Genomic DNA, 18,990 nt, shown 5'->3' with positions numbered 1-18,990 from the left:
GCAAAAACGGCTTTTTTTTTCTAGTGGCTTAAAGTCCTAGATCTTAAATGACAGCAGCTTAGCCTGCTTTCAGTTTTAATACTTTAAATCTATACTTTGAAACTAAAAAAAGAACTGTATATTTTATCAGTCTGCCATGCATTTGTGGGGAATTTTATGCAAGGATGATGGTAAAGACAGTATTTCACTTTTCTATTGCACTGTTCATTAGGAGACCAATATTTTACATTCATTAAAAAATCCTTACAACATTCTTCCTCTGCAAACATGCAGCATACAGCTTGTGCTCTTTTCCACAGAAAGTGTTGATTTTTCACTGAAAAGCTGAATGTGTAAAAATCCAGCGTGTCTCATGGGGTTTCCACATTGGATTTGCCTCATGAGATTTGGTCCTTGTTCCACCTGTGGGCCATGCACCTGAGGTAGCCTTCACCTTCCGTGGTGTACTGCTGCATTATTGCCGCCGTGATATGCCAGCTCTTCTGAACTAGAGATGTGAGATCTTCGTGCTTCATGGAAGGTGTAACCTGCCATGAAAGCCTTGTTTACGGTGAAGAATAAGATGACGAGGTTTTGATGTGGCATTTAAAGATACACATATGACCACTGTTAATTCTCACCAGTCCCTCTTTTGGAGATGTTTTCCGTGGTGATCCCTTCTTGTTCCTCAGTTTTTTAGTTGATCTGATGCTCATCCCCCATTTGACAGTAGAGTATATCTAGACCGTAGGAGTGCCCGTGTGGTTAACCAGGAGGTGTTGGGCAGCTCTCAAGCGACATGCTTCAGCTTCAGAAGCCTTCTACTGATTAGACTGGGAAGTGCTGTGCATGTCATTAAATGTCAGAGGAGAGGGAAAATGGGAGTTCAGAGAAAGCAACTCCTTTTTATCTTTCAGGTGTAGGAATTAATAGCATGGTGTAAGAAACACAGCACAACCTCAGGGGAGTGGGCAGTGATACAGGGCCTGGCTGTGGCATTCATGTTTTCATGGTTGTATTCATCGGAGTGCAGAAAAGAGAGAAGGGGGTAAGCCACAAGGAGCTTAGCTGACAGAAGAGCAACAAAAAGGAAGAAATGGCATTGCAATCTTCTGACTTTATTGTTGTGTTAGAATAAATGAATGTTTAACTGATGGATTTGGTTTAATCCTATGGAGTAACAGCAGGAAGTCATTAATAATCAGGAATAGCTAAAACATAGCTGCCTTTTCACTATTAAATATGTGGGTTTGGCTTCTGCTAAAAAATGGATGGATGGATGTGAGCATGGTGAAGAACCAGAAAAGATGCCAAAAGTTCTTCTCTGACTGTCAGCAATCATCAGGGCTGGCAGCCCAAAAAATTACATTAGAATTACTGATGTGTGACACTTTTCTCCTCTGTACTTGGCTATTTGTTAGCTTGCTGGAATCTAAATTTGTGGACCAGAAAAATTCAGATGTTTCAGAGCTGGAACTTACATAATCAGTTAAAGAAAAGGATGACAGGCTCTTGGGGACATCGTCCTTCTGGAGTGACAAAAGAGAAATCATAGTGTGTTTTAATATGCTTGACTCCTTAATCAAGACCTAAAAATATCACCTGTTTCCTGTGGATATTGAAGAACCTATCTTCTTTTTTATCTTCCTATTTTTGCAAGATTCTGCATATTGGTTATGTTCTTCCTCCTTATTCCCGAGAGCAACTGTGATCCAGTTCTGCTCTCTGCAAAAAAATTTTCTCTAGGCTGAAAAAACAACTTCTCAAAGAAAAGCATTATTATTTGGTAGCTATTTTTGTATTTTACTCCATGCCTTTTTTCTGTGTAAGACCTTTAAGTTAGATAAATGCAGAGTACATGTTTGACTTGCCCTATGCCTTTCTTTGTTTAATTAGAAGACTACCTCATCAAAAACTTTCCTTCCTTTTTTTATTTTCATGGTTCTGTTTTGAAAGGTCAGACAAGAAATACTTGTGTAAGTATTGCAAGAAAAATATATGTGCAGGGGAGAAATGCAGGGAAACAAGCTTGATGCTCATGACTTTGCATTGTAAAATCTGCCATTATTTTTCAACACGGTTGTGAATTAACTTATCTTGAGAGTGGCAGACATCTCATACAAGCTTCTGATCATTTCCTTAATCCTAGAGCAATCCCTTGCCCTGGTTAGTGGGCTTGTGCCTGATCTCTGTCGATAAGCAGCCTGAAACCCGAGGGGGCTGTAATCTGGGAGTTCAGGGTGCTCCTGGGGGAAAGCGGAGATGTCCAATTACATTGTCGCTCTCCAGTCATCTGTAGCCAACATGTAAAGGCTGCTGACATGATTTACAGCCTATGCCTCTGGTGCGTAGGCTTGAAAGGTCCATTCACCAGCTAGTCTGAGATGAAGGTAACCTTGGTGATGGCTGGTCTAAAGCTTCTCTGCGTTGCCTCCACAGTGGGGACCTGCAGGTGACGGGAAGTGGACATTGCCCGTATAGCACTGCCCAGAAAGCCATTGGAAAGGACAACTTCACTATGATTCCTGAAGGGGTCAATGGAATTGAGGAAAGAATGACTGTTGTCTGGGACAAGGCTGTAGTAAGTAATTACTTACTTTTATGGACTAAAAAGAAATTGAGTGTTGGCTGAATAATGAAAGCCAAGAGACTCTTGGCCAGTACTTAAGTGACTTTCTAATATATTTCTGAGAACTCCCTGAGAGAGCTCTACTACAAGGTGAATTGTTTATTTCAAAAACCTTCTCCATTTCTATAAACTCAGGGCTGTGTTTCACTTTTGACACTGCAACACCATTGTGTTTTATTAGACCTGAGGCTTCACAGACTCCAGAGCTCAATTTTCTGGTTGTGTCGGAGCGGATGCTTCTCAGAGATGTAGGATCTGGAGCAGTTTAATGATTTTGAAGTGGACCCCATATAAATGTGATGAATGGATTGTTTGAATTTGGAAAGCGTCTCATCATTTTTGAGAAATTACAAATGGATGGCAGCCGAGCCTGAGGCTAGACGATAAAATGCTTTGAAGGAGAACACTACATGTAATTCATACTGGCATATTTTGCGGTGGGGTGCTGGTATAAGTTAGCAATTTTATGATGGTTCTATGGATCCTAATATATAATGATATTCTCCCTCCATTGTCCGCCTTCACATACACACCCATGCACACACACTCACACACACGCACTCATTACCTTACATTGCATTGTGCTCGAATGCATATTGCAAACTGGGAAGTGGTAGTATTTACAATGCTCTCATGAGCACTTCTCCCAGACTGTGCTTAATAACCACTTTCTTCAGGGACCGCTGTTGACATTCCAAGCACAGAAGCAGCTTCAGATACCTGCCATATAGGAGCAAAGCAGGGAAGCAAGCAAAGTGCAGCCAGCCAGTAATATTTCTCTTTTGTTACTCCCACAAAGGGAAGGAGCTGCAGCAAGGTCTGCAACATGGGATTTACAGGTGGTAACATTCAGTCCTGCACCACTGAGTAGCTTAGATTTTGCAAATCTCATGTGTTACCAAGCAGGAAATAAGTGTTTATTTAATACTAAAAAGTTTGGCACTGTTCTTCCTTGGAATATTGTTCTTGCTTATTGCCAGGGAAGACCCCAAAATACTCTACTGAGAAATCAAATAGCTGTTGTGTACGGCTGCTATTAAGCCATCACTGACTGTATAAAAAGTTCAATTGGTGGTGACATTTCTCCAGGCAAGGACTTTATAATTGGGGTTGTATTACTTAGATGTATAGGTTTGGTAATACTAATAGTAGAATGGACTTAATTTGCAAGAAATATTTCTAAAAGAGCCTGAATCTTGATCTTTTATTTAGTCTCATAATACCTGTATAAGTTTCTCTGTTTTAAAATCATTAAAACATTTAAATGGAAATTACTAGAACTAGCAACAAAACACACTTAGGCATCAATGTGTAGAGAAAGGGACTGTAGATAACTGAGCAACTCGATGGTATCATCTGCGTTAAGGTTTTATGGGCTGTTCTTTGGGATGCCAGGAGTAATACATTAATTTATTTGAAACTCCCAAGTAATGTGCCTTCTATGAAGTCCTGCTTGGTAAAATCTGTTTCATGCAACATCGAACTACATGCTTTCCAATATCTCCCTGACCGTTCAGTACTCTGAACAGTAAATCCCCATTTTATAAGTGTGTTTTGCTCAAATCACGTTGTTTTTAGGCCACAGGCAAGATGGATGAGAGCCAGTTTGTAGCTGTCACCAGCACCAATGCTGCCAAAATCTTTAATCTGTATCCAAGAAAAGGCAGGATTGCTGTAGGATCGGATGCTGATGTCGTTATTTGGGACCCTGATAAGGTGAAGACTATAACAGCTAAAAGTCATAAATCGGTAAGGAGAAAAGAAAAAAGAAATGTCACTGTTGCTTTTCAACTGTTGAGCTAATTCATGTGAACAGCAAATGCACAGGATATAGAGGAGTGGGGTTACTGCCTACTCCTGTTCTGAAATAAGTAAATGTTTCAGGAGATGAAAGTATTGAAATCTTGCATTGGAAGCACTGAGATCAGGAGGGATTTCTTCTCTCTCTGCATATACCATTGCACTACTTTTTGCATGCCTGTGGCAGATGTGTAAATAGGTATGAATCAGCAGCTCTGCAGCTGTCATTAGTAGAGCTGTGATGATAAATTTAAAATCAGCTCACTTGTTTTTGCTTACCTGAAAAGCACCTGATATTATAAATTGCACAATTAAATCAACAATATTCTAAACTATGAGAGATGATTAAATATTTTGATAATACAGCTCTGATCAGCTTCATGGCTGGGATTTTCTATTTAATTCCAAAGCTTTGCCGCATGCTTCTCTGTCCTTAGTGCAGAGTACCAGTGACTCACAGTCGCTTTGATTTTGACTGTGACAGGTTTTATCTTATGTGTTGTCTATCTCAGAGTTGTTATCTTATTGTTCAGTGCTTTAGTCTTTTATATTGGGGAATTCTTCCAAAAGTTTTACTGGAAATCCAGTAATGGGGTTTATATTAAAAAGGCAAAAACCTTTAGAAACCTTTAAAAAGTAAGCTTAGGTGATTCAGTTTCTATTTCTCTGTCTTGGGATCTGTCTGTATTTTCAAGAAAGTAATAATCGCCTGCCCTTTGACAGTCATTCCCATTTAGATTCAGGCTTTCCTGGTCCTTTCTGGGCTTTTTCAGACAGAAATATGTGTGCTGGCCCCTTTGAAATTCCATTACATAGTCACAGCACATGCATGGTGGGACTATGTCCTCTGGGTATATGGCAGCTGAGTCACAATTTTCCTTCTTATTAAGGCTATCGTACTTCTAGAGGCTCTGGATAAATATGGAAAGTCCTCAAAAACAAATGAAAGAAAGCCTTGATGGAAAGTGAGAAATGGAAAGGAAAAGTCTCATCAAGGAAAGTCTGATCAGAGAGATTCTTTAAAATCATTTCGTATCAAAATGCATTGCTTTTCCTTCAGACAAAACAATTTTATGCACCTCCTAATGGCAGTTGTCTAAAACTATGACTACAAATAGAGATTATAAGTTACTAACTGAAAGAGATCTTGTACCGGACTTGAAGTGAATATGTTGGTTGATCCTCAGGCTGTTGAGTACAACATCTTTGAAGGAATGGAGTGCCATGGTGCCCCACTCGTGGTCATAAGTCAAGGGAAGATTGTGTTTGAAGATGGAAATCTGCACGTAAATAAGGGAATGGGCCGCTTCATCCCTCGCAAACCTTTCCCTGAATATCTTTACCAGCGCATCAAAATCAGGAATAAGGTAATGTCAGATATTATTTAATCTTCTTTCTAGCCATACCTTTTTGGAACCACAGTAGCACATGTTTTTTGTTATTATTGTGCTAATATGAGTCCATATCAGACGGACTATATATTACTTGTTCAAAAAACAACCACAAAACTGGTTCCTCTGCAAGTGTGAACTGATGTAACTTAATTAACACCATGAGCTTCAGTGGGTAAAGCATATAATTGCCAGGTGGGCATAATTGCCTTATGTCCAGCTGTGCAGGCTTTTGAAGGGAGGTGGAATAGTGATAGAATTTACTTTTAGTTATAATTCAAGAAAAAGATAAAGCTTCTTTGGGAGGAGGGTTAGCCAGAAGAAAAACAGAATTTTAAATTGTTACTGAGCTTTGCATACTGAACTGCTACACTGCAGAGAAGAAAAGCATGTAAGCCAGATCATTATATTTGGCATCTCTGAACTGTTGTTGGTGCACTTGCTGATCTGAGTATTAGCAGCATTCACAGCTCAGAAAACTTTTCTCTTGTGTTTAATATAAAGCTTGGGAAATGACCAAGATTAAGACTGGGTCACTTCTGGTTTTGAATTATATCAGTGCTCCTCTGTTGAAAACCAATTTGGTTTGGCACTAGTTTGGGGTTATTTGGAAATTGCTTCTTGCCACTCAGCAAGAAAGTCACTGTGTGAGGACAGGTAACGACGAATTGGCTAAAGCTCATGTTTTCTTCAACCAAGCATATATCATAGCCTGTGAGGATGGCAGATGAAATCAAGTCTACAAGCAGGTTGATAGTTTTTATCTTTCATCATTTGTTATACAAATTCTGTCAAGCTGTGGGATACAAAAGGCCTGCACTTCTAATGAGAAAAGTCACTGTAAAAATAAAATGCACCTGCAAAAGTTTTGCAAAATACCAATCAGTATTGCACTTTTTTTTTTACATTATCCACTTAGATGACATGGGCCTTCTCTTCACACTCACCTCTCAAGGGTTTAGCGCATGGGATTTATATATAAATTAGTGACAATGTCATTTAAATACTGAAAACAACATGGATCAGAGAGTGGTGTCTTATACCAGGAGTTGGCACAAAAGTAACTGGGCTAAGTAACCTGTGTCTTGCAAGCAGGCCTGGATTTTGGGAAAGATCTTTGATACTTAGGAAAGGTCTGCAAAAGGACGAAGAAAGGGACTGATATTTTTGCTCTTGCAGCTCCCTCTGCTGCCTACTGAGAAGAAGGGAGAGCAGGTTCATGTCTGTGTTTCTTTTCCCACTATCGCATTTTATCGATTGGAAATATTTAGAAGGACCCAATGGTATCAGCCACCATATGAATATGTCAGTGCATGACAAAGCGGTCTAAAAGAAACATGTCAAACAAGGGGCTGCAAAGCTGTAATGGCACAGGATAGCAGTATAAATGTATCCCTGGAGCAGGGATGGTGGTATCAATTCCTGCCTTTGTGGTTCCCTGGAAGATGGATTCATTGCTGTGATAGGCAGCTGCTCTCTTCTGGGCATTAGTTTTGGCTCAGCTTGCGAAATGGTGGCTCTTCTGAGCATGATGTCCTCGTCACTGAAAGCAAGGAAAATGCATTGATTTCTGTAAGAGCTGGATCAAACCCCTGTGAATAGTGTCCTTCCTCTACGGTATTTTAATTTCACTGTTAACCTATTGGGGAAATGGCTCTGAAATAATAATCTTGTAGGCCACAGATTTCTGATCTTTTTGACGAGCTTTGGATTCTGTGATTCAATGGCTTCAGGATCTTCCTGAAAATTGGAACTCTTTTTTAAAAAATATTATTTCCTAGATTCCTGTGATTTTAGGGCCAATGAGGCTGTTTTGATTGTCTTTTCTCATATTCCTTATAGGAACTGTACGGGGATAAAATCTAGAGACCTCAAACTGAAATCAGAGCTCAAATGACAGATACTCTGTTGACAAATAATGAAAGATGGGTCCTGTGCCACAGTCTAGTGTATAATTCCTTTTCTAGTTGATGACAAGAAGTGGAAAATTCTGAAATTTTATTTAAAAATTGCCATCACTTTTCAATGAGTTCTAATAAAGATAATGAGATATCTGAAGGGGAGGAACAGAGAAAACACAGGTAGGAGTGAAATTGCTGCAACCAGTATAGTGGGTATCAGTCTTGAAACAACCCAAGTGGGATTAAGCAGCTGAACCAACCCCGCTGAACAGCCTCTGAATGGAGAGAGAAGAGGTGATTGTGACTGATCTTACCTAAAATAAACACCTTAGGTCAGACTTGTTGTTTTGAATCCCATTTCTCCCCATTGACTGTGAAGGAAGCCTAATAAGGATCTCTCTCTTATAATTTTTATATATATAAAAATGGAGGGAGGAAGCTTTGTAATTTCTTTTATGTATAAAGCAGACTGTAGCTTTAATAAGACTATAGATGTGTTTTTAATTCAGCTAGTGCAGAATATAGCTCTGTGCTCAGTGGTCTCTACATATAGACAGGATATCATTAAGGAGCATTATCAGAGCATTCAGTGTCTGGATTTTTATTCTCCTCTTGGTCTAGGTGGGAGGACTGCAAGGAGTCTCCAGAGGAATGTATGATGGGCCTGTGTATGAAATCCCAGCTACGCCAAAATATGCAACTCCTGCACCCTCAACTAAATCCTCCCCTGCCAAAAACCAGCCCCCACCAATCAGAAACCTCCATCAATCCAATTTCAGCTTATCAGGTAAGTCAGCCTGACTCATCAGAAATGTTTTAAAGCAATGAGTATGGATTATTGGTGATAAATTACAATTATAATTACTTCTTTAATCAAATATGAAAGGATTATATATACTCACATACATGCATATGCTTACTTATATATGTATGTATGTATATATATGTTTTTATACATTCTTTCCCTAGGAATATTTTATAAATTGCCAAATATTCAAAATGTTTGCAATCTAAAATTTTTCTCTGCGTGCAGTCTTCTAATATTATTTACCTGGCTCATTACAGTTAGCTGAGGTCTCTGGTTGATGTGACTGAGGCCCCTTGGTGGTATGTACAGCTGATGGGACTTGGTGCAACCAACGTGGCTCAGACATTTCAGATTTCTTTCTTGCTGCATCACCAGAAACTGCTAGACGTGGAAACCTCAACTGTCCTTGTCCATGGCTGGCAAACCATGTGCAGAAGCTATTCATATGCAGATTAGAGTATTTCTTGTCCTCTTTGCTCTTGGTGCCTAAAACATTTTCCGTGGTACATAAGAAACAGGCTGGAAAAATCATCCTTTGGGGTTGTTGGAAGTAATTCTTGTCATCTGAAGGCAATTACAAGTGTGTCAAATCCTTATCCTTCAAAAGTCTACAGCCCAATTGGTATATAAGTGGCTGCTTATGATCTTAGGAAAGTCACTGACTTTTCTCCCCTGTGGCAGCTGATGGTGGAGTTTTCCTCCCTGACAGATCCTGTCTTTAGAAACTAAATGAAACTTCTGGAAGAAAGCCCAAGGAGAGCAAATATTTTAAAAACCCTTCTAGTGAGTTGAAGTATATTTTTGCCTGTATACCTGGGCCCATGGTGAGCATATACAGATATGTAAAGCTATATAAAGCAAAAAAAGTGCTTAGAAATTTGACCTCTAATAATAATAACAACCAGTAAGTGGGATTTTCATAAGCATCTGAAGCTGTGGTTTCACAGTCCACTCCTGGATCTGGGTACTACCAAGGCATCTAGTGGTACGAATTTGATCTGAATCAGACAAACGCACATTACTCTGTTCTTATGAAATTAGGCAGAACCAGAGACTATGACAGCATTTAAAATGATCCTACACTTTTATGGTGGTCTTACGTTGCCATTAGGAAGCTGAGTGTGATCAGACAATATTTAGCCTGGCAGGAAGCTTGCTGTCACCTTAAGCTTAACGTTTCAACATTGTAAAACGCAGTGAGGCAGGTTTGAAAAATCCACTCTGCACATAGATGGTTTGGGGTTTCTTTTTTTAGTTATAACAGTAATATTTTCTGTCAGGGTCTGATCTCACTAAGGGAACTCAGTCTGTAGTCTGTCATCCCTGCATGGGCTCTTCTTCAAGTCAGTGGAAAACAATTCCCCATGTAGGGGGAGCATCAATCATCTGATTAACCCTACATTTAATCCTACACCTCTCATAGAAGACAACTGGAGCTAGGCACAGAAATGTGCCTTGAAGGTCTGTTTAGCACTTCAGTCAGGGGCCAGGCTCAAGAGAAACCAGCTGATGGTGGTGTGGGGGAAGCATAGCTGGAACTAGGCAGGTAAAGTCTCCCTGCCGATGGTTTATTCCTTTTTATAGCTTTGTTTCCTGATTTTCTGTTGTTGCAGGAGCTCAGATAGATGACAACAACCCCCGCCGTACTGGCCACCGCATCGTGGCCCCTCCTGGTGGTCGCTCTAATATAACCAGTCTTGGCTGAAAAACCATGATGGACAGAAACACGAGGATGAAGAAGGATCGTGGGAATAATGCCTGTTCCCTTCAATATCTGTGTTATCGAACCCACAGTTTTATTTGGTACTAATGGAAATAAAAACCGAAATGTCTTTCTTTTTTTTGTATAGGAAGAGGTGATAATAGTGTGGTGTGTTTGCTTGGAACTACTTGCCTCACAATTGTGCTTTCATGCCATAGTCACCTTAAAGCATGGTGCTTCCATTGCCCCTTTAGTGACTACAGGTTTTAGCTTTGTCTCGTAACTGAATGATGGTTCCTTTGCACCCTTTCGCTGTATTAGAGTAGTTAATGCATGTTACTGAGTTATTTATGCAAGTTGCATTCTGTGAGTGAGTCCCTTTAGAACACGTTGCCAACAATTGACTAGACACAATGCCAAGATTAATGTCCGTATTTGAAAAACACCACCAAAAACACTTATGAAGGAAGAAAATGGCCATCTTGAAAGTATGGAGTAGAGTAGTATAGGCAGCTTCTGTTTCATCTTTAATTTATTATAAACCCAAGAAGCACTTCTCTCAGACACAGAAAATCACTGGGACACGTAATGACAAATGGTCTCTGTAGCACCTGTCTGTTCCCACTCAGTACGTTCCAAGTCTGTGTCCTTCTTGTTTCCATTTTAGACAGAGCCATAATTTATACATACCAATGCCATTGCCACCCCTGCAGGGATTTCTCCACCTGGGCAGTAGTGCTCTCCTTCTGCATGAGATTTTTGGTACTTACAGATAATCCAAGTTGCCGTCGGATTTTTAAAGTTTTTTGTACAAAGTTTTTCCTTTGTAATCACATGCATTTTTACTTACTCTACCGTATCAAGATCTACTAGTCGTGGTTCAATTTCTGAATTCAAAGCTTGTGAAATAAAGGAAATTAATTGATGGGTAAGCGTCTTCCTCCTCTGCTTTCCAGTGCTGTTGCTTAATGATTGAAAATTTAGAAGGGAGAAACTCAAGAGAAATTGTCTTTTAGGTTGACATCATGTGAAAGAAGGAGCCTCCTTGGATCACAAGGAATGTTAAATGTATAGAGGTCTGCATATGCATACTATAGCATGCCATAATCCGTCTTAATTAAATAGAGCTCAGAGTAAAAATGTACTTACTATTGACATTGCAGCTGCTTCAGTTTTGGCCAAATGAGACCTAAATGAACTTTCTCCCAAGACCTTCAGGTCTGCATCTGATTTGCGTGAAATGGTAATTGATTGCCGTCATCTTCATCTGTAGTACAGAACCAGTATGCAGTGCTCCAGTTTGACCTAAGCTATATTTGACTTAGTACTGGTTTTCTCTGCTGACTGGACCGGGACAGTGTTTAGGCATGACATGAACAAGACATGCCGCAGGTAAGGTGAAGACAGTGGATTTCAATTCTCTCTTTCAATGAGAGCGAAGGAAATGCTTTCTCCTTGTCTTTCTGAATCCCTCACAGACTATGTAAAGAAACCTTTTCAATCACTTTTTACTTGTCTGATTGTGTTGCAGATGTGGGAGGCGTGGGCTATGGTGGAGGGTGGGCTACTACGAAATTAAACAGGTCAGCAAAACACCTCCCCTTGGCCCTGTGCCGCTTTGCCCTTGTCTACACTACAAAGCTGCACCAGGAAAAGTCTTGTAGCAGCGCGGTGCCAGGGGAATGGTTGTATCTAGCTGTGGTGCTTGACCAGCCATTCCATGTAGCAATAAATTGTGTTGGCATAGGGCATGTGGTGCATGCCAGGTACATGTGGGACATAAAAGTTTTTGAAAGTAGCCTACCTGAAGCCTGTCATCTTATTCTGAAGCCAGTGTGCTATCATCACCTCCAGCTTGCCCAGGAAAGGAACCACTACCCTGGAAAATTCCATTTTGGTCAGCTTGGTCTGAAAACCTGGCAGCAGAGCTGGTCTGAATAGCTAGCTTTTCTTTTTGCTTTGGCTTTGACCTGAACCAGTGAAGAAACACCGCAATTCAGCCTGCACTGAATTGATTGCTCCTAAAATAAAGAGAAAAATAAAGCTTTACATGAATGATCCCTTCTGCTAAGGATTGAAATTCATGTTTCCTATTGCCTGGAGAGTGCCCTCATCCCTAGGCTTGCTTGCTCACTTGGTGGTTCAGCTATTTTATATGATAGAAAGTAAAATAACTTGGTCACTTTGTGGTTCAGGTTTTTTATGTGAAGTAAAATAACCCTAGCAGAGAAGCCTGAGGACAACCTGCCCTGGAATAACCGACAGCCTAGCAGACAAGGCAATCCTGAAATGCCAAGTCTCCATCTCCACTGTCCTATTCCAACCCATTTGCTATGAGTGTTGACAGAGCCAGCAACAGTTCTGGTAAGCTAACCCTGACAATAGAAACAAAGCTGGTTTGTGAAACTATGCGGCAAATCTGACATCGTGTGAAAATTTTGGAACTGCTGGTTACAATTTCCTTAGCGATTTTCTTGCATGTATTTGTGCAAGTAGCAATGGTTGCTCACCTGCAAGTAAAACTTGTACTCGATCTACGACACTTGTCACACCTGAGGTGACAGAAATGATCGTTGTGTAACTAGTATTGACAGATTACACTTTTCCTACATGCTAAACAGCATCCTAAACCAAAGAACCCTTTGCCTACAAAATACTCAAGATCCACTGTTGTTAACATGCATTTATTTTTTCACAGTGAAGTGTCTGTGAAGAAATATATGAGTGGGTGTTTGTGAGGCACTTCATGGTTCAGTGCGTCTGTGTGAACAAGACTGTGCTTGTCAGGTCAATGTAACTGCTACGAATTCTCCAAGGAGAAGTACGCTAGCGTGCCCAGGATGTTCATAAGCCCCCGCAGCCTGATGGCTGCTGCCATGCCGCTGCCTGCCTGCGGGAAGCCCGTGGATCCTGTGCTGTGCCTGGTTCTCTCCATTCTGGACATGCAATACTTCGTGGATGTGATTTAAGCAGCATTTTCTTGGAGCACAGGTACCTTACTGCATGGGCACCAGGTGAGGTGAAGGATGGTTACTGTGATATACCATCAGAGAGATGGCACATGCAATTGCTCATGGGGGGGGGGGGGGGTTAAACAAAGCAAGGGAAGTGGTGCTTCTCTTACCACCTGGAGGCCTATTTCACAGCAATGCCCCTGCCCCTACATCACTAACATGTTCTTAAAAAAAAAACAAACCGGTAAATAAAACGTGGCTTAGCTGGTGATCCTGAATACATCTGCTGAATAGGCAACTGTACTTGAGTTTGCTCCCTTGTAGGAGCAGAAAGCTGGGAGATGTTCAATTTGTGAACTTGTGGGTGGGGAGCTGCTGTTAACTGCAAGAAGAAAGCAGTGCAAAGCTTTCACGCTTTTTGAATTGTCAAGCTTCTAAAAATTTGCAGCAGGGCTATGCCCTTTTAATACCTGATATAGTCCTAATGATGTTAAACTGGCTCTTCCCTACTGCTCTTTGCAGACCCCTTGAAATGAGTCCCTATGACCAGTCTGAGGACTACAAGTGATGTGGAAGAGAAGGCTGGATCCATGGGGTTGTTTCCTGAGTGATAGTTTGGACCAGTTTGTCTTGGGTTACAGTTTGTCTGCTACCAGAGCAATGCAGTTACATGTTTGAATTTTAGAGTTTGTAAGCAAAAAGTCTGTTAATTATGATGCTAAGACTATACCAAAACTGACAGCTGTCCCAGCTATTAAATGTTTCTCTTTTAGCAATACACTGACCTTCATCCTTAAGAACTAAAAACACAGACTGGACCAGGTCAGACGACCACCTGCTCTGGGTTCCAGTAGCCAACAACATAAGCTTAAGGGAGGCCAGAAGAAAAGAGCAAACATGTAACGCTAATATTCCTCTGAGTGTTTACCTCATTTGCAGTGCCTTGTCATTTCTTGAGAAGCAGCATCATCTTTGTACTCTGTAGCTGTCGGTGAATTTTTCTGCCATGAATTTGCCAAGATGCTTTTAAACCCAGGTAAAATATTGGCATTTATGGCTTCCTGGAGCAAGGAATTGCACGATGACAAAGTGTCAAGCTAGTCTACTTGGCACCAGCTAATTCTTGCCATTTAGACCTGGCCAGTATTAAATGTCAGTGATCTAAACAAACTGATCTGAGGACAGTTTTTCATCTTGATTGGGGTGAACTTTGCACAAGCTTTCCAGATATATTTCAGTGATGACAGTGAGGGGTATTCAACTGAAAATAAATTGTGTATGGGGGAGGGAATAATGTCTTACAATATAGTAAAAATGCAGAGTTTGGGATACGGTTCTATGAGCATCATGTAACTCATGAAGTATTTGCAGTGATACGGATAAAGTAGTTAGGTCTCAGCCCCCCCTCCCTGACTGCATATTCTGTAATTTTCTAGCACAATGAACTGTACATGCAAGGCTACCTTTAAATATAGTCATATATACTGCTTTAAAAAGCTTTAAGCTTAGCAGCTTCTTCCTCACAACTGGAAGTAATCCAACGTGCGAATACATCAGTGACCTCAATGCTGCTTCTGAAAGTCTTCGGCTGGCAGGGTCCACAGCCTTGTCCCCTCTCCCGATGCTCTGCAGTGCAGCAGTGGCCACAGGTGCCGAGACCGGGAGCCCTCCCAGCGCAGAGGCAGTTCCCAGACAGCACGGGGCAGGCTGGGCAGCTGCACGCTAAGCCCTTCATAGCCTCTGCTGAACACATGGAAGTAGCATTTGTTCAGATGGAAGAAACACGCCCAAAAAACTGTTGTACAAAATGATCTCTGGGTGTTAGAATGGCTCCCAAAGACTGTTGTAGATGCCATGATGGAGAGAGTGAAGGTGCTAATCTGGTGCTTGCCCTGGTACTGGGTTACTGTGTGCACAGGCAAGATCAAAGGACCTTTATGTCACTTAGGAGTGCTTGTTTACATCAGGAATAAAACTGCCCACATTGCACAGGCGCTGGCACCAGACTTAATGTCCCAAGTTCAAGTTTTTTACGTTGCACACCTCTTCAATGTGGTCCAGGCCGCCTTTCTACAGGAATTCTGCACGATGAGGCTTTCCATATTTTTCTACAGTAGAGGGACCGTTGTGGGCTATTTTGATTCTTGCATGATATACAACACACTGAACGACTCTTAACACCATGCCTAGAATTTGTTTGAGAGACAACCTTGTCATAAAGCTGTGAATGAGTACAACCAAACTGTTGTAATAATTGTTACCCTTGATGTTAAAAAAACAGAGAAAAAAGGCATGACATTTTTCCCCAAAATTTCTGCAAGTGTTTTTGATATGTACCTGTAAAGCATGATCAAAGCTCCTTGTTAGCCTCTCCAGAATAAACTAAAGAGAGAGTGCTTTATAGAGTTACACCATAAAGCAAGTGTTTTGAGCTGTGACTGGCACCTAGGTATCCTGTTTTTTCCCCCATATGACATCTACTATGCTGGAGACTGCTCTCAGCTGGCAAAACTGCTTAGCAGTTTCTCTCCCAGGGATTCTCTAGGCACAATCCCTGGCTTGCAAGCAATTTCTACCACCCCTTAAAGCACAGAGAAGATACAAAGTGGGGGTAGGAGGGAAGTGCCAAACATTTTGGTAACACACCAGTAGGAAGGAATATTAGAATCATGGAAAGATTTAGGTTGGAAAAGGTATCAGCTGGAGTCCAGCTTCCTACTCAAAGCAGGGCTAACTTCAAAGTTAGGTTGATCAGGATGTTGTCCAGCTGAGAGTTGAAAGTCTCCAGGGATTGATGTTCTGCACCCTCTCTGAATTACCTGTTCCAGTGATTCACCCGTTTCAACGCAAGTAATTTTTTTCTTCCTGATGAGAAACTGGAATGTCTGTGCTGAAACTTGTGACTATTGCAATAAACTGTGCCCATTTGGCTGATGATAAAGTATTTCACAGGATGAAGAAGAAATCTCGGTCTCTGTACTGTTCTGTGTTGGCTCAGAAATAAGCAGTCACATGGATTTAAATGGAACTGAGGGGGCAGAGGTTAAAAAAAAACCAAACCGACCCTCTGTAATGACTATGTCAGGAGATGGGAGGGAGATCTTCAGCATCAGGATACTGTTACTATGGTTAAAGTTGAATAATGTAACATAACATAACATAAAATGTAACATAACATAATGCCAGGGGAGGTTTAGATTGGATATTGGGTAAAATTTCTTCACCAAAAGGGTTGTCAAGCACTGGAACAGGCTGCCCAGGGAAGTGGTGGAGTCACCATCCCTGGAGGTATTTAAAAGATGTGTAGAGGTGATGCTTAGGGACACAGTTTAGTGGTGGACTTGGCAGTGTTAGGATTACAGTTGGACTCAATGATCTTAAGGGTCTTTTCCAACCTAAATGAGTCCATGATTCTATAACATAGAAGTTGAACAGTGCTTCACTGAAGAGCAACTCTCGCGAGCTTAGCTTGGCATTTGCTACGCTTGTTTCTTGGTCTAATGAAACCCTGTCTTGTTCCGTATCTGCATCGCTGCCAGGGAGCGGTGGCGAGTGCCCGAGGGTCACCGGCACGGCGGATCCGTGGGGTAACTCGAGGAGCCCGAGGAGTCGGTAAGAGGGGCAAGAGCCGCGGGGGCTTTGCCAGGAAAAGCTGATGTGACTGTGGGAGAAGAGACGACACGTCCCTTCATACAAACGCCAGGCCAGGGCGGCCGGGGCGGCGGGCAGCGGGGTGGGGGCCCGGGACCCGCGGGGGGTCCCCCGGGAGCCGGCACCCCCCGGCTCCGTCCCAGGGCTCCCGGCCCGCCCGCTCCGCCAGCCAGGGAATGTGACAACCCCGCTCGCAGCCCGCGAGAGGGCACTGCTGCCCTGCTTTTGGGAGAATCGGAACCTTTCCGCCTTTTTCTGACGGAGACGGAAAGCCATTTCGGGCCTGCCTGGCCAAAGGAGGCACAGGGCATCCGGGGAGACCCCGCTCGGGTGATTATGCTGCATCCTAACTGTGACGGGAGCCGCTGCTGCGCTGCGTGGTTTAAAACATCATCAGGTCTAATAGTAAAAGCTTCCTTCGCGCCATCTATACAGAGCGCACTGCAGAGTTAAGATGTCCAAACGGAGGTAAATAGGCTGCATCTGCTCAAAAACAACCACAACAAGCAGCAACTAAAACGGCCAGATTGGGAAAGCAGAGAGACCCTAGAGCCCAAGTACTGAAATACCAGAATCAAATGCTTGAAGTGGTACAATTTAGAGAAAAAAAATTTTTACAACGATCGAGGTGAAAATTAACCACTTAACAATTGTGCGCAACACGCCTGGTGAAGTCATTTGTGTGGCGGCACTTTGTCTGAGGTAAACTGCGTAACTGATGTAGGATTTTCCATCGTGCCCCAAAGGACAGCCTTTTCGTTTGCAAAATGTATGTTCACTTAAAAAGCCAGAAAACGTTCATTTCATGAAAGCTGTAAGATTGCTTAAGTGGGGCAATTTATTACACAATACAGGTGCTCTGTACAGCCAGTAAGAACTAGCTGCTTTGCATAACAAGAAGAATTCCCACAGGAAACATAATGAGCCTAACAAAGTATGTTGGAAACAAAAGAGTGTACTGAAGGAAGAAGACTACAAACTGAAGTATAAAAAACAAAACAGTAAACTGTTTTTGTCTCATTCTTCCTAAAAATAATAATTTGAAATCTGAGACAAACACAGAGAAATACATTTATAAAAATCTTTGTACAAATTTAAATAAGCATACCTAGCCTTGGAAGCACTAAGTTACAACAAAAGAGAGACCAAATGTAATCCTTTGACGTATCAATACCATCTGAAGTCTGTTTATGTATTCTTTACATTTCTATCTATTTTTGTTAGTCCAAAGCAGCAATCACAAAATATTAAGACCCTATCTACCACATTCAGGGCTCAAAAGCAAATGGTACCTCACTATTGTAAAGAAACCTTACTGAGATACACCGACCTGGGCAACCAGCCTGGTGTGGATCTGTTCTCCTACAAGCACACTTTCCTTAGGTATATTCCTAATCTAAAATTATCTCCCCTCCACATTCCCCAAGTGATCTGGAAGAGTTTATATTACAGAATTCCTTGTTCCCCCTTACCAAAACCAAGTGGGAATGTTTTATTAACAGCTAAAGAAAGCCGGGATTGATTCTTGGTCTGTAGCTAAAGAAGATTTCTCGGTTATTATTGATGTTCTTCGTTGTTCCTCAGTAAAGCAGCTCAGTAAGTGTTTACTTACTGCTGCCGAGATTTCCCGGAAGACTGCTTTGGTACCCTTTGTTCAGACAGCTCATATAAATGCTTTTACTACCTGTTGCCTCTTTTTTTTAGCAACTTTGAGTTTTTCCTTGGTTCAGTCTCCCCTTCCTGTGGACTCTGTAACCTCTCTCTGAAAGAAATAAACAAGAAAAATTAAATTGTAGACAGAGTTTTTAAAATGCTACAATTCTCTCTTCCACTAAATTAATTTTGGTAAGAGAAGAAAGACTTTTGCTATAGAATTATAACTTCTGCACTCACTGGTTTCAGCTGCCTCTGTTGAGGCTGCCAAAACAAAGTTGCATAAAGATAAATGTTCCTTTGTTGGGTTCCTGTTCCCTACACATGTATCCCTTGTTGGCTGTGGGAAAGGAGTGTGTGAAAAGGGTTGATGCCATCAGGGAAAGGAGCCATCTCCTGAAGTCAGTCCCAGGCTGAGGTCACTCAGGGGATAAATACTTTTCCCCAAAGGCTTGTGGCTCCTGAGAACCAACTGTTTGCTTTGCCTGTCAACAGGATTTTCTCTGCTCAATATATCAAGCC

The 18,990-nt window shown here is 41.6% G+C and overlaps 2 protein-coding genes across 3 annotated transcripts in view; one reads left to right on the top strand and one right to left on the bottom strand.

Moving 5' to 3' along the window:
• Window positions 1-11,142, top strand: part of CRMP1 (collapsin response mediator protein 1) — a 52,300-nt gene extending 41,158 nt beyond the window's left edge. For both annotated transcript variants that reach the window (XM_052780506.1, XM_052780507.1), the window contains exons 10-14: window positions 2,419-2,560; window positions 4,187-4,357; window positions 5,596-5,775; window positions 8,322-8,487; window positions 10,122-11,142. In XM_052780506.1, coding sequence (XP_052636466.1) covers window positions 2,419-2,560; window positions 4,187-4,357; window positions 5,596-5,775; window positions 8,322-8,487; window positions 10,122-10,213 — 751 coding nt within the window. In that variant the 3' untranslated portion in view covers window positions 10,214-11,142. The remainder of the gene's footprint in view (window positions 1-2,418; window positions 2,561-4,186; window positions 4,358-5,595; window positions 5,776-8,321; window positions 8,488-10,121) is intronic.
• Window positions 11,143-17,630: 6,488 nt separating this feature from the next.
• EVC (EvC ciliary complex subunit 1) overlaps window positions 17,631-18,990 on the bottom strand; it is a 56,560-nt gene continuing 55,200 nt past the window's right edge. The window contains 1 exon segment of the mRNA XM_052780505.1: window positions 17,631-18,577. Within this exon segment, the coding sequence (XP_052636465.1) occupies window positions 18,496-18,577 (82 nt within the window). The 3' untranslated portion in view covers window positions 17,631-18,495.

Source organism: Harpia harpyja, chromosome 2 (assembly GCF_026419915.1).
Source record: "Harpia harpyja isolate bHarHar1 chromosome 2, bHarHar1 primary haplotype, whole genome shotgun sequence".
Classification (NCBI taxonomy): Eukaryota; Metazoa; Chordata; class Aves; order Accipitriformes; family Accipitridae; genus Harpia; species Harpia harpyja.
Note: the sequence above shows the minus strand (reverse complement) of the source record. Positions and strands in the feature narration are given on the sequence as shown.